The sequence below is a fragment of the Kryptolebias marmoratus genome, linkage group LG12, assembly GCF_001649575.2.
Source record: "Kryptolebias marmoratus isolate JLee-2015 linkage group LG12, ASM164957v2, whole genome shotgun sequence".
Taxonomy (NCBI): Eukaryota; Metazoa; Chordata; class Actinopteri; order Cyprinodontiformes; family Rivulidae; genus Kryptolebias; species Kryptolebias marmoratus.
Window position 1 is genome coordinate 11,395,395 of NC_051441.1, and position 14,533 is coordinate 11,409,927.

The following is a 14,533-nucleotide window of genomic DNA, read 5'->3' on the forward strand; positions in this document are numbered from 1 at the left end:
CCCCCCCCCCCCCACCACCACCAATGACTGGATCTGTAAGTGTGTGTGTGTGCGTGTGTGAGGAGGACAGAGGGAGTGTCTAAGCCTCCAAGGAGAGTGGCCTCAGTAGTTTTCAGTCAGAGCTCTGCTCCTCTGTCCTCTGCAGGTGACATGGTTCCTCAGCTCCTCCTGTCCGCCTCGGCTCTGCTTCTGGCTGCTGCTGATCTGTGCGACTGGACCGGGAGGTGAGCAGACATTTAAACTGTTCTCTGAGGAGATTTATTTTTAAAAAATACATTTAAGTCATTCATGGGTAAAGGACAATTTTATTAATTGATCATTAATCAGTAAAATGAAAGCCATTAAAACGATTTTTTTTACTTAAACCTAAACCCAGCAGGGTTTAAATAGTTTGTTTATCAAATATAAATAATTAAGGATTATGTTGGGTTTTTTTAGTTTTATTGTCATGACTTACTTACGCACAAAAATCATCTTCTACCTTCTTTTAATTGAGACAAATGTGTCAGTTTTATCACAAACAAAAGTTTGCCCAGATGACATTAGTGTGCGTAAAGCGGAAACATTCTGATGTTTCTTTTTCGGATCCAGCGGTTCTGCAGCTGGCCCGAAACCCCGGGTTGTTCTGCAGGTCCGGCTCCGCTGCACGGAGGGCTCGGTGAGGTGGGTCCACCCGGGTCAGGCTCTCAGGGTGGTCCTGGAGCCCAATCTGTCCTCCACACGGCCCGGCACCGTCTGCATCCAGCCGGCTCCGTCCTTCGGCGGGGCCGGGGTGTTCGTGGAGCGGACCGGGCAGCTGGTGCAGCTGCTGGGGCAGGAGGGCCGGCACCGAGTCTTCTGCTTCCGGGCCGATGGACCACACAGGCCCGCCATCTACATCCAAGGCAGCTCGCAGGGTCCGGGAACATGGAGCAGAGGCAGGATGGGCTTCAGATATGAGCTGCTGGACAACAGCAGGGGTGCTGCGGGGCCCCAGCAGGGTGAGTCTGGATGCAGTCATGGATATATTACTATTTAAATATTATTATGAGAAATAATAATAATGCAGCCATGCCGAATATTTAAAAAGAAAGAAAAACAGTTTGGGTGCCTAAATAAAATGCTGCCTGACTGAGGTCACTTATTCGTTGACAGCATTGCCGTTACTGTAAAGATATTTTTAAAAAATTCAGATTTTCTCTGATTTTGTTGTTATTAGTTATTGTGTTAGTAAAATGATTTTTTTGTGTTATTCTATGACCTGCTAACAACATTTCTTGCAAATTTCAAGTAAAAATTGTGTCATTTAAAGCATTTATTTGCAGAAATGGTCAGAATAACAGTAAACATGTAGTGTTTTCAGGCTTCAAATAATGCAAATAAAATTAGTTTGGTTTTTTTTAGACATTACATTACTAATGTTTGAAGTTAGGAAGAGATCAGAAATCAACATTCGGTGCAATAACCTTGCTGTCTATCCTAGCTTTAATGAATCTTGGCACACTTTCCACCAGCCTTTCATTGCTATTGGGTGACTTTTGCCACAAATATTCAATCAGCTCAGCTGTTTGACGGCTCGTGGCCGTCCATCTTCCTCTTAGTCACATTTTAGAGCAGGGGTGTCCAATCCTGGTCCTTGAGGGCCACCATCCTGCACGTGTTACTTGTTTCCCTGCTCTAACACACCTGATTTGAATCAATGGGTGATTCATGAAGAACATGAAGAGGTAATTTAACCACTGAATCAGGTGTGTTGGAGCAGGGAAACAAGTAACACATGCAGGATAGTGGCCCTCAAGGACCAGGATTGGACACCCCTGTTCGGTTTTCAGTGGAGTTGGCCATGACAGGGTCCTGATCTAAAGGTCCTTCATCCACACCTGAACCCCACTGAAAACCTCTGCCCGGAGAGCCTAATCTGAACCTTTTCTTCACTCAACTCCTTAGGCATGGCTACTAGCACTGGTTTTGTCATCCAGCTGGTCTTATCATAAGCTGTTAATGATGCCCACAGCAGTGATCCTTGATCCTTTGATCCTTTTCCTCATTAAATAGGACTTGGTTCAGGTGATCGGCTGATCGGTCCCTCGGTAAGAATGAGATTTAGAATGAGGTGTGTTTGTGTTGGGATTCAACAAACTCTGGAACAAAATGGCTTTCATGCATGTAGAGATGCTGATTTCAGAAAAATAGCAGCGGTTCTCTTAATTTGTTCCAGAGCTGTAGCTTCAAATCGTTTCAGTCTGTAGGATTTCAAAGCATTAAACTGAATATATATATATATATATATATATATATATATATATATATATATATATATATATATATATATATATATATATATATATATATATATATATATATATAATGGAGATGAACAATTTTTGAATTCTTTAAGAACGCATATCCAAAGTAGACCGAGTTAGGCAGTAGTTCCCAAACATTCCAGGTTCTGACCCACAAAACAATACAGACAGAGACGTGCGAACTCAACTATAAAAGTGTCCAAACATCAGTGAGTCGTACAAACAATGACAGCATACAGCTGCAGCAACTCTTCATCCATGTGGGGGTTTTATATTTTTGAACAGTTCCCCTATTAGCAATCATCTTTAGCTTTTTTTGATTTATGAAAATCATCTGAACTACCTCAATTTTGAGGGTTGATTGTTATTAAATCATTAACAGTTTTGCAAATTGTTAATAAATGTGACTTTTGGGTTCCAAGGTTGAGAGTGGCGCCCTTTGGCTGATTAACTCAGCATTTCTTGTTTTAGTTAAAACAGATAATTATACCTTTTGTGCACAGTTTGTTAATGGTGCTACAAATCTGAAGAGCCGCCGGGCTCTTTGGGAGGAGGTCAAAATGCAAGTCCCAGATGTGGGAGAGAGATGTCCTTATTAAATGACAGAGTTCTGTCTTCTGGCCGGAGTGCGCAGCTGCTGGTGTTTTGTCTGCTTGTCTGGTTTCCATCAGGGGACAAAGCTGAGGCGACGCAGCACACCACCGGGGGGGCCGGAGGGCACCAAGGCCAGGAGGCTTGCTTTCAACACTCAAATACTTCTCAGATTCCACAAATGCCTCATCATTGTGCCCCTCTGTTTGGTAGAATTGATCCATGTGTGCGGCCCGGCCCGACGCGTTGATGTCATTCTGTGTCCAGAATAGGCTGCTGCCTGTTCGTCTCTTCTCTGTTGGCTGACTCCTGCAGCCTCCTGCGTTGGCACCGGGGGCGTTCAGTTAGGTGGATACAAAACAGGTCACACGCAGGGTCAAGACTAGTTTCAGATGTGGCGGTGACGCAGCATTCCTTCATCCAAACCATGGTTCCTTCAGCCTGCGACGTGAGCTGGAAGATGAATGGAGGTGTGGATCTGTGGCGTTTTTCTGAATCCCTGCTGGTCGTGGGTTTGGGATTCAGAGGGCAGGAGTTGGTTAAAATAAGAACGACGCGGGTTTAATCTGGAATTGTTGTGTTCTTCCTGTCCCACAGCTTCATGCCGACCCTGCAGTGACGCCGAGCTGCTCGTGGCCATCTGCAGCAGTGACTTTGGTGGGTACATCCAAACCCAAGAGCTGACATTATGATCCACATGTGAGCCTTTTCTTTTCTTTATTCTGTCAACATTTGAGCCTTAAAGAACCGGCAACAGGTAAACTGTTCTTGCAGCTGAGTCAGATTGAACAAGAACTCAAATAAAAGTTAAATAAGGAAAGTCAGCACTGTGCCGTCAGTAGCTTTGCTTAGATCACATCTGAAGGACTGTCTCTAACCACTGAGCCACAACTGTTTCTGATGATGAAATAGTTTCCTAAACACAAGCTGTGTAAAGATATAGATCTGTTTTGTTTCTTTCAGTGGTTCGAGGCCACATTAAGAAGGTCTCCCATGATTCTGCCCATCAGACGTCGGTGGTGGAGGTGTCAGCAGCCAGGGTTTACCGGCAGCGCAGTGGAGCGTTTCAGCCACATCCATCAGTGTCACCTCCGTCCTGGCGTGGGCACATCCACGCCCTCCTGCGGTGCCGCGTGAAGCCTGGAGCTGGAGAGTTTCTCTTCACAGGGTCAGAGCACTTTGGGGAAGCTTGGTTGGGGTGCGCTCCTCGATTCAAAGACTTCCTGTCTGTCTACCACAAGGCCCGGAGAGAAGGAAGAAACTCCTGTGACTTCCCTTTAGACGATTAGATGATGGGTGCTGTTTCATCCACAACTCCATAACGGCAACCTTGTGATGCTGTCACGAGCCAAGAGAGTGGCGTCCGTCAGCAGCAGGGGGAAAGCTGCTGAATCGTTGGTGGAAAACAGATTTCTCGGTGCAGAACAGTAGCAAGCTGCAGGAAATTCTTAATCTGAGGCTCTGAGAGGGTCAGCCTTCGTCTCCCATCTCCGTCCTCAGTCCTGAGAAGCTGAGGATGGGCCGAGTCTGTAACTCTCCTCATTTCACGGTCTCAGCTGCTTTCGGAGCTGAGGTTGGAGGAAAAAGAGATCAATCTGTTCATCATCATCATTCTCATCATCATATCACTGAACTCTGTGTCATTTTGGCTCAAATTTGACATTTTCTTCTATGTGATGCAAACTTCTTGTGATATTTCAAGTTTTTGACACTAGAGCTTAAATGTCATAACTTCACACATCAAATGTAATTAAACTGAAAAGGTTTTCAGGGGACCCATGACTTGGCTTTAACTAGAAACAACAAATTTCTCTTTCATGCTCCTCATCAGCTGGATCTGACTAAAGATGTCTATATTTGTCCTCCCTCAGGCAGACAAGAGACAAAACAGTGTGACTTGGTGTTCACAGCTTCTATTTTCACGTTTTTTGGAATAAATTTCACAAACTTTTAAAATGTGCATGTGTATTTCTTCTTTAGAAAACTCAGAGCTAAAGATGTTTCAAAAGTTTGAATTTTCAGATCAGAGGTTAACAGAATGTGCTTCAGCTTTTTAAGACTCCTGTTTTAGATTTTCTGCACCTCCTCTCTCCTCATACTGTTTGGGTTTTAGTGCAGAAATATTTTCTGTCTTCATACCTTCTTCAGTGCAGCAATAAGAGATATTCTGACCGTACAATAAGCAGAATGTCTGTTAAAAGCCTCAAGTCAGAGCAGACTGAATCAGGTGTTTCTTCCATCTCAGACGGACAGATGTGAGGCCCCTCGGAGCCAGGGGCCTTCTCCCTCCCTCTTTTACAAATAATTGACTTTTGAAGAAACAGCTTTCTGAGCTTTTCCACGCTGACCCCGTGGATGAGCAGAGCTCACAAATTGGTGTGTTGATCCTTTTACGAGCTTTAAATAGCTGCCAGTGAAAGTGTAAATGAGCGAGCAGTGAGTGGCGGACACACAATGGCCCCCCGGCAGCGACAAGGCCTCCGCAGACATAATGATCACGGCTGGAGGAGATGTCACAAAGGAACACCATCAGGAAGCATGAGTCCAACAAGTCAGAGGGTCGAGATGGGTCTTTTTTACTTTAATTTTTAACAGCTTTTATATGCAAGTTCTTGAACTATTTATTAATCCTGTTTGTTTAGGTTGAATAAAACATTTAAAAACAGAGACTCCAACACATTTTAATTTGTGTATTCTAAGCTGGATAACAGATTAACAAATTTACTTTTACGCTTGTGAAAATAAGAAAGCTGGTAACATCTTTAAAACACACATTTAGCCTTTGCTCCTGGGGAGTCTGTGTTTATGAAGTATAGCTCTATAAATGTCTTATTTTGATAAAGGATGCTCTAAAAGTCCCACAGATGCTCAGTATGACATTGCCTCCCGCAGCATTGTCCCAGGAGGCCACCATGTCCAATTTCTAAGGAAAATATAGTCTCTCTGCAGGCTTTTAAGTCACACAATTCCCATCTCTGGGAAATCCAGCTGGCTCTCATGGGGACAGAGCCTCGGAGGGCTCGGAGCCCGGAGCTGCTGCATGCTGCAGCGGCAGGAGTCCACTCAGACTGGGGGGTAATTGGTTTATCCCACCACCTGGTCCGCGTTCCCATGTGGGCCACTGCTGCGGGGAGGCCCAGGGGCACAATATGGAAACAGCATGACACCCTCCAGCACCGAGCGGGCATTCAGGGACAGTCTGAGATGTCTCTCGCCTTTCAAAAGGGGTGCCACTTGGACTCCTTTTAAAAATGGGCTGCGTTTGTGGGTGAAAGTGAGAGGTAATTCAATTTTGACTGAAGCTAAAAAAATAAATCTTCAATTGAAAGGGGGTGAGTTTGAGAGGGTTTCCAGATGTCCATTCATCATTCGTGCACATGTGTGTTTTTATGGTTCTTTGTCACAGAGTCCAGGCGTCCCAGGAGAGGAGTCCCGTGAGTTTTATAAAGTTCACTTTTAAATGAGCTTTGGTTCAGAGAAGATGGTGGCATGTCTGAACGGTGTTCATATGTGGCTTCTTCTTTGCATGATGGAGCTCCAAGCAGCATTTGTGAGCTGTGTTCACAGACTGTGATCTGTGGAAATCCTCTTGATGTCCAGAACAGAACCAGACCTGTTCAAATATGGCTCCAGATTCTTGAAATCTTTTGATAATATTATGAACTGTATATGATGAGATACTCAAAGTCTCTGTACATTTAAGCAGGAATGAGATTCTTTGCAAAGAATGAAAAAAAAAACCCTCTTACTCTTCCTCAACCTGATGAGGAAGAGTAAGAAAATGGAGGCTGGTTCAACAGAAAACAACTGAGGAAGAAAAGAACGCAACTTATGAGCAGCATCGTCTCCAAACTATTTTAATTTAAACACTTCAAATAATGTTAGCTTCATATCCATCATAAAAAAGATATTTTAGTACTTTCATAGTTGCATTTAGTGCTGTGCAAAAGTTTTAAACCAACCCTGGGTTCTGTATATTTTGCTCTGAAGGAGCCAGGCTTTCTTGTGATCTCACTGAGGTTTTAAATGTGCAACAAAATGGATTGCTGATTAACAGACGTGACATAAGAAGAGCCACAAGATGGCAGCAGATCCTTCAGATGATCAGGGTGGGTTCTGGTGGAGGTTTGATCTTCAGTCACTCTGCCAGTGACACCTCCTGTCAGTTCTACTAAAACCAAAAATTTGTCATTTTTTACCAGCTATGATCAAGTCCTAATTTCTGATATGCATCATAAATATGGAAGGATTACTGTACAGACACCCAGAAATGTTCACAGCCTCTGTTAGTTTTATTTCTAACTTTTAATAGAATCATCTCAGAGACATGTAAAATAAAAACAAACCGATGTAAAAAAAAAAAACAGCCAAAAAATGGCTCTAAAAAGCTGCAAATAAACTTGAAACAACAAAAGGAGGCAGAGACACTTCGTCCATCGTTTTATGTCTGCTGGAAGTGTCCCAGGCTGCTCAGAAATAACCAATAACTATAAAACTGTTTAAATAACCATGAAGTGCAGAAATGGCAATGGTGTAAAGGTTTATAAATGAGCTCTCACTTTGATTTTTTGTAAATTGGAGTTGTTTTAAGACGTGAGCAGTCCACTTTGGACGCAGAGCTCCACTTCAAAAGACCTGAACTATCCCTTTAACGCACACCCTCGGAACTTTTCTGCCCCTGGGCGTCATTTTAGTTTATGTTCTCTTAGTTTTTTTTACTTTGCTGTGATTGAACTCAGATTTATTTCCACTTTAAGTGGTTTTATTTTGCAATGTGACCGTGCCAGACTGAAAAAAAAGGTCGAAAGTTTTTCTCTTTTTTTTTCTGTGCAGAGGTATCACATGTCACCGCTGGGGCCATGCGGCTCATAAACAGTGGGGGAAGTCGAGGCACTTCCTTCTTCCTATCTGCGCTGGTTCTGAAAGCAGTCCCCTCAGCAGATCCTCTGACAGCCGCTTCAATGGGGAACCAGGAGCTGCTTATACTGACTTCTCCGCTGCTTTAAATTAAAAGCCAGGGGGGGGGAGGAAAACAGCCGGGTCTTGTGCGTAAAAGGTGGATCAGAGTACAGCTGCTGGTGCCACAATGGCTGCGACGTAGCGCAACTTTTTTTTTTTTTTTTTTTTTTGTGGATCTGATCGACAGAAGTCTGACTTTTCCAGCCGAGGAGGAGACACTGAAGGCATCCCAACATGAAGAAACAGTTTAACCGCATGAGGCAGCTCGCCAACCAGACTGTAGGAAGGTGGGTGTCTGCTTCAAACAGACTGAATGTAGTAACTAGTAGTTTGGGTTGTCAGCTGTCTTCTTCTTCTTCTTGTGGGCGGTGTCGGAAGGGCTGAGACATGACTTTTGAGAAAAGAAAATCTGAAAAGTTTGATCAGGATCATGCCTGTTGAGGTATTTCAGCTAAACTTTGACACATTAACCAAGTCTGGGGTCTAAAAACTGGTGGGCTCTTATTCTGAAATCTGCACTCAAGAACAATAATTTAGTTAATGTCAATTAACTGTGACACATAGCTTGTTTACTAAGTATATGTTGGTTGCATTTATTGTAATCCTGAACAGAGTTTGGTGAAGTTGTGCCTGGAGGATAATCTCCATCTAGGTCTCTTTAAGCAGCACGCCTGTAGCCCCCCTCCTTCGCCCGCCGCCCGACTTGCACGACTTTGATTTCCAGGTGGAGGTGGCTTCATTTTAGCTGTTTCAGGGCCGAGCCCCAGGAGTCATGCCTCAACCAACCAGAAGCTTGTTGATGAGCTCTTCCTCCCAGGACCGGTTTCCCCGATCATCATAACTCAGACCTTCCTCTACCACGTTAAGGTGGTAATTCTGCACAAAAAAAGACAAAACAACAAAACTGGGGAATGCCCACCCTCTGCCTCAAGCGTAGGAGTTTAAATATCTGTGAGTTTAGCTCACAAGTGATGGTGGGGTGGAGCTGGGGAGGGGTTGACGGATCGGGGCCTCGTCTGCAGTAATGAGGACGTTGCTCCGGTCTGTCACGGTGAAGGGATCGAGCCAAAGGCAAAGCTCTAGATTTACTGGTCTGTCTACGTTCCAACCCTCACCTATGGACATGAAGTGTGGTCATGACCAAAATAACGAGATCCTGGACACAAGTGGCTGAAATGAGCTTTCCTGGACGGCGGGTCAGACCCAACCTTAACAGATAAGGTGAGGAGCTCAGAGTCGAGCCGTAGCTCCTCCACATCGAAAGCAGCCTGCCGAGGGGGTTCAGGTCCTGGAGAGTTTATCTGGACCTGCTGCCTCTACAGCCCAACCCTGGATGACATGGCTGTCTGGCTGGATGGATAGATAAAGGAAATCAGTCACTTTATTGTTCAGGGAACCTCTTATTTTGGCAAGTCAGTTTTATCGTGTAACTCTTGGATGGGATCTTCAAATAAATATCTATAATTAAACAGCATTAAAAACTATTGCAGATATTTCTGATAATATTTAGAATAATTAAAAAGGAGCATTTTAATTAGTAACAATAGCATTAGGTTAAAAAGGCTTAGTTGTTAAAATAATAACAATAAACTAATTATTAAAAATCAGCTGCTTAATCCTTTTTAAGGATTTAAAAAAAAATTACGGACTGAATTTTTCCTAATGCAGTCTTATTTGAGGAGTACTTGAAATGCATTTTTTACTTGGAGAATTGTTATTATTTTGTATTTAAATAAAAAGGCGGTGTGATTATATGCTACAATGGCCTGCCATATTTTGTTTAGATTCTATGCAGTCCTTCAAATGAGTTTCTTCAGATGTAGTCAGAAAGTGAGCATGAGCACATTTCCTGATGGTTACAGGAGATTAGACCCTCCTCTTCCCTTCTCTTTTCCTTCATCTTCGTCCCCGTGGGACTGTCCAGCCCTGCTCGTCCACTGACCCAGACGTTACAGCCTGTCGGGTGGGGTGGGGAGTGGGGGTAAATCAGCTGTTGTCCTCAAAGCCTTTCTACAGCAGGACCTTCTCTGGCCCTGAGGGTTTTCGAAAGGCGTTTGTTCCCCTGTTGTGCAAGAGCGGAGCGAGGCCCACACCCGCCCTGGATTATGGGGTGGATGGAGTTTAACATGCCAGAAATGCTCAGGTGGCATTTGTAACACTGCGCACGAAAACAAAGAAATGTGCAGAACTCACAGATGAGATGATTGTGTCCAAATCAGCCCATTACCAACTGATTCTGGTCGGCATACCTTTGTGATCCTAAAAACTTGTTTTCTTATACATAACAAACCATAAGTTGTTCTAAAAGTGTGAATAAGACAAAGAAATAAAATGCAGCTGACTGAGTTATATTTAAACCCTATCAGGTCGGTTTGTTTTGGTTTTCTCGTCTTTCTGCTGGGCCCATGAAGGGCAGGGCGCTGAGGGCTTTTGTGGAGTAAGCGTTTCCACTGTTTGCTGGTGGCGACACGATGGAGGACAGGGAGCGCACGCTGCCACAGAGGGGTGTTTTCTTCTTTTTTTGGTTTTAGAAAAGAGGAAACAAGTTTGATCTGAGCGTGCCTAATAAGAGGAAGCATTGTGATTTAGGCAAAAGTCAGCAACATTTACAAATCTGATCACTTGTGGAGCGGCGCTGGACGCAGACAGCTCCTGGTTGATGCCTGTTCATCGTTTTGTCTTTTCTTTGTAGAACAATCACTGCTGGCCAGAGTCGAGCCGTACTCGCAGCTCGATGGATCAATTGATAAGAATCAAAGATTACTCGTGTAGCCGTTTCCTACGTGCAGATACTTTGATTCCTCTTTTTTTTAAAGTTCATGATGTTAAAACCTTCATGTTTCCATTTCAGCTCCGAACAGAAAAAGCCAACCAGGACCCTAAAGAAGTATTTTCATGCGTCACACATTCATCAGTTTGTATTAAAACCTGCAAAGTCATACAAAGCATACAGTTTGTGCCTTTTTAGCTTCAGCTGAAAACGACAACAACAAACAAATCCTGCTCTCGCTCAGAGTTAAAGGCAGCAGACCTTTTTTTATAAAATAAGAGCCTGGTCTGAGTGAGGTAAGTCTGTGGAGCATGGAACACGGAGATGGTATTGTTGAGGCTAATAACAGCATCAGGTAATAACTCACGTCTGAGAGCTAATTGATCCCTGGGAGGTTTACAGTCACGGTGTGGGCTTCAGCTGCTAGAGAGATGGAGGAGATCTGCAGGGATTAAAGCACGGAGCTGTAACACGCAGCATCTTTTGTTTATGTTGAATAAAATATGAAGAATTCAAGGCCTGGCATTGCTTAAAGAAATGCAAAACTCCTGAGTTTTAATCTTATGATGAGAAGGGACGATGTTGTAGCAGTCTGCTACTACCACCTCAAATTTGAGCTCAATATCTGTTAAATTGACTGAGTTGGAGCCATTTTTGTGTTGGCTAATGCTGATTAGCTGTGGTGGCCATCTTGAATCGAGGTGGCTCCAAAAATGAATCAGCTGTAGATGTGCATCCAGTGATTACTTTCTAACAGTTTCATTAAAATCTGTCCACTGGTTCAGGAGATGTTTTGCTAACAGACGGACACGGTTGACTCAAACAGTTAATATCAAAGCGATCTGTTAGCCCTTAGAGTATAAGTTAGGGATCAGTCTCAGCTACTACCGCACCAAATTCGAGCTCAATATCTGTAAAATCGGCTGATTTATAGACATTTTTTTGCCAGCTAAGGTTGCTTAGCTGTGGCAGCCATCTTGAATCGTATTGACTCCAAAAGTTAATCAGTTGTGGATGTGCATCCCATGATTGCTTGCTGACAGTTTCATTACAATCTGTCGTCTGGTTCATGAGATATTTTGCTAACGGTACAGACGAATGAGCGCACACAAAAACATTCCGGGCGATGAGTAAAGAAGGCGGGCCGTGTTTCTGCGAGTTTACGTAAAGAGGCGAGCCCAGTGTTGTGACATCAGATGAGCTCATCGCTGAGAGGAGTTCTGGCACTTTGACAGCTTTTCCCTTGAAATTTGTGGGGGATGTGTCACCTCTTCACTTTTCCACAGGTTCCATCCCAAACAGGCAGTGTGTTTTGGACTGTAACAAGCAACTCTCACCGTTCCACACACACACACACACACACACACCTTCCTCTGTTGCCATAACAAACAATGTGCAGATGAGTCAGGAAGAAGAAGTGCTTTCAGACAGGGTGGAGGAATCTGACAGGTTCAGCTCGGCCCGTTTGTGCAAACATGTTGCATGTGTGGCTACAAATGGTACCCAGTGTTCCCTAATTACTGCTCCTGACGGGGAGCCAGCGTGCGATTGTGTTTTATGACGTTCGCAGGCACAGCACGTACCGTAGGGTGCCGAGGATTCGCTCGTGCCGTTTATCAACACAGATGGAACAAAGAAAACCTGTAGAAAGTAGATGTAATTCTAAAATATGAGGCGTAAATGATGAAAACGAAACGAGGACAAAAACGAGCAGACCTCTATCAGAGTCAAACCTTTTAACTCTGATTTAAACACAGACGTCTGAGAAAACAAAAAGAAATGATCTTGGGTCTGAACACACAAGCTGCTGGACAGGTGTGTGTGTGTGATGTGTGTGTGCTGAAGGAATGTTTTCATTGTTCTTTGTGTTTTTGTCCACAGAGCGGAGAAAACCGAGGTGCTGAGCGATGACCTCCTTCAGGTGAATGCCTCCTTCATGTCTCTCTCAGCTTGTTTCTGTTTCAGCTGCTTCTCATTGTTATGAGCTGCGTTTCTTTTTTGGTCATCTTTTTCTAAAGTTAGATTTCCTTCTTATACTTTCAGTGGGCAATTGTTAAATTAGTTTTTTTTAACTACACAGAAAGCACAACCATCACACGCACTCTGACTCTCCCCACTGTGGCGTCTGGAGCTGTTTTGACTTTATTTTTTGCTTCTGTTTTCTGGTAACGTTGGCCAACTGTGTTCCAGACGCACGTAGACCTGTTGGCTTTCTGATCCTGCGTTTTGAAATTGTTCACCGTTTCAGTTTTTGTTCCTCAAAGCAAAATGCGCGTTTCCTTTCAAGTGTTAGCAGTTGATGATTTTTTTTTTTTTTTCTAAACATGGTTGCAAATTGGATCTATTTGGAAATCGTCACTAATTTAGGTATTAATCGGCAGTCATGGACGCTTTAAGCAGAGTTGGACCTGTTGATTGGATCTGCTGATTTCTTTATGGGTCAAAAACAAATGCATACAAAAAAATGGCTTTGTATATTAAAATTCAGACGGCCTGATTACTAAAGATCAGCATCAGGCAGGGAAAACACCAATCAGTCAGCTGCTATGGTTTGTGAAATGTTGGCTTCATTATGTGTCACAACCCTACAGAGGTGAAAGTTGTGTCTGCAAGAGATGTTTTTCTTTTGTTTCGAAGCTTAAAAAGACCTTTTTTCCCCTCAGAGACTGTTAGAGTCATTATGGCTTTGCAGCGTTTTTGATGCCAAGTTCTCTCTGCTGGCCTGGAGAACAAACGCTGGTGTTTGAACTCTGCTGGGTAAGCTTTCAGGGGAAGTACCTCACCGCTCTCCACTCGGTGAACTCTGGCAGCGCCGCGCTATCTTCAGATCAAAATGGACGTGAGCTGCGGCTGCGCGCACGAGCCCGCGGCGAGGGGATGGGAACAGTTTGGTTTGTCGAGCAGTGAGATCATTTCTTTTTAGCAAAAAAAAAAAAACTGCGTGACAGAAAGCGTCTTCGCAGAAGGAGAGGGGAGCAAAAGTTAATCCACGAGGAGAAAATGCTCAAAGCTCAGTCAGTCCGAGAAGTCGGCGTTTTATGACCTGCAGCGGTGAACTCTGAACTCTGAACCCTGTGGCGTACACTCAGTACCTCGCAGCACAAGCTGGTGCTGAGGAAGAGTGTCAGGGGATAGTTCAGCTCTTCTGAAGCTGGATTCTGTGGAAAAGCTGCATTTTCTGAGAAAATGAAGCATTTATTCTGAGTGCTGCTATTTGTTAGAGAAGCATAAACTGGATTAGTCGAGTTGAAACAATCAGAACTGAAGCTAGGATTAGCGAAACAAAAGCCAAAGTTAGTAAATCAGCAGCTAAAAGCTAAAAATGAGGCAAATATGCTGAAGTGGGTTTTCAAAGAGCAAGTTTTCAACAGTTTGCTTGTTCTCTTCTGAGCAAGAAATGTAAATGAAGGTAGATATTCCAAAATGTATAAAAAGTTCCAAAAACCAGAAGTTGTAGCCAAAACAGAGTGACGAGCAAATGGCTAGTCAGAGGAGGGACAAGACCGGCGGCTGCTATCGTCTGAAAACACCTCCAGTGCAGCAGATCATGTGAGCTCTATTTTTTAAGCCTTTAAACTGATGTTAGTTTCACATCATTAGGGTTCCAAGCCCGCGGAAGCAAGCGGGCGGCCAATGCAAGGCATGGCCGTTCGCCTGCTCCCAGCGGAGCAGGGAACCCTATTGTTTTTGTACCGATTTTTAGTATTATTATTTTTCTCCGGTAAAACGCGTTGGCCAGAAAAACGAGAAACACCTGGAGAAAAGCCAACCAGGCAGCCTGATAGAAATACCCTACCGCTACTCAGACAAAAAAAATCATATCGTCCCATACCTAGGGGGCGCTATAACAAAGGACAATGCGTTTTTGCAAATAACTCCTAAACCGTAAGTCCTACACTCAAAATCTTGATGGCCCCTGAAACTATGG

General features: G+C 43.8%; 2 protein-coding genes across 5 annotated transcripts in view; both read left to right on the forward strand.

Moving 5' to 3' along the window:
* Nucleotides 1-130: 130 nt before the first annotated feature.
* LOC108239218 (meteorin-like protein) lies at nucleotides 131-4,826 on the forward strand. The gene is made up of 4 exons (XM_017421800.3): nucleotides 131-224; nucleotides 592-980; nucleotides 3,474-3,533; nucleotides 3,840-4,826. Exons 1-4 carry the CDS (start codon nucleotides 151-153, stop codon nucleotides 4,163-4,165), a joined length of 849 nt encoding a protein of 282 aa, XP_017277289.1. The 5' UTR covers nucleotides 131-150; the 3' UTR covers nucleotides 4,166-4,826.
* A 2,933-nt stretch (nucleotides 4,827-7,759) lies between these two features.
* arhgap17b (Rho GTPase activating protein 17b) overlaps nucleotides 7,760-14,533 on the forward strand; it is a 26,182-nt gene continuing 19,408 nt past the window's right edge. For 2 of the 4 annotated variants that reach the window (XM_017421828.3, XM_017421829.3), the window contains exons 1-2: nucleotides 7,760-8,122; nucleotides 12,487-12,526. In XM_017421828.3, the coding sequence (XP_017277317.1) occupies nucleotides 8,070-8,122; nucleotides 12,487-12,526 (93 nt within the window). In that variant the 5' untranslated portion in view covers nucleotides 7,760-8,069. The remainder of the gene's footprint in view (nucleotides 8,123-12,486; nucleotides 12,527-14,533) is intronic. The other 2 variants (XM_017421826.3, XM_017421830.3) reach the window with 2 other exon arrangements.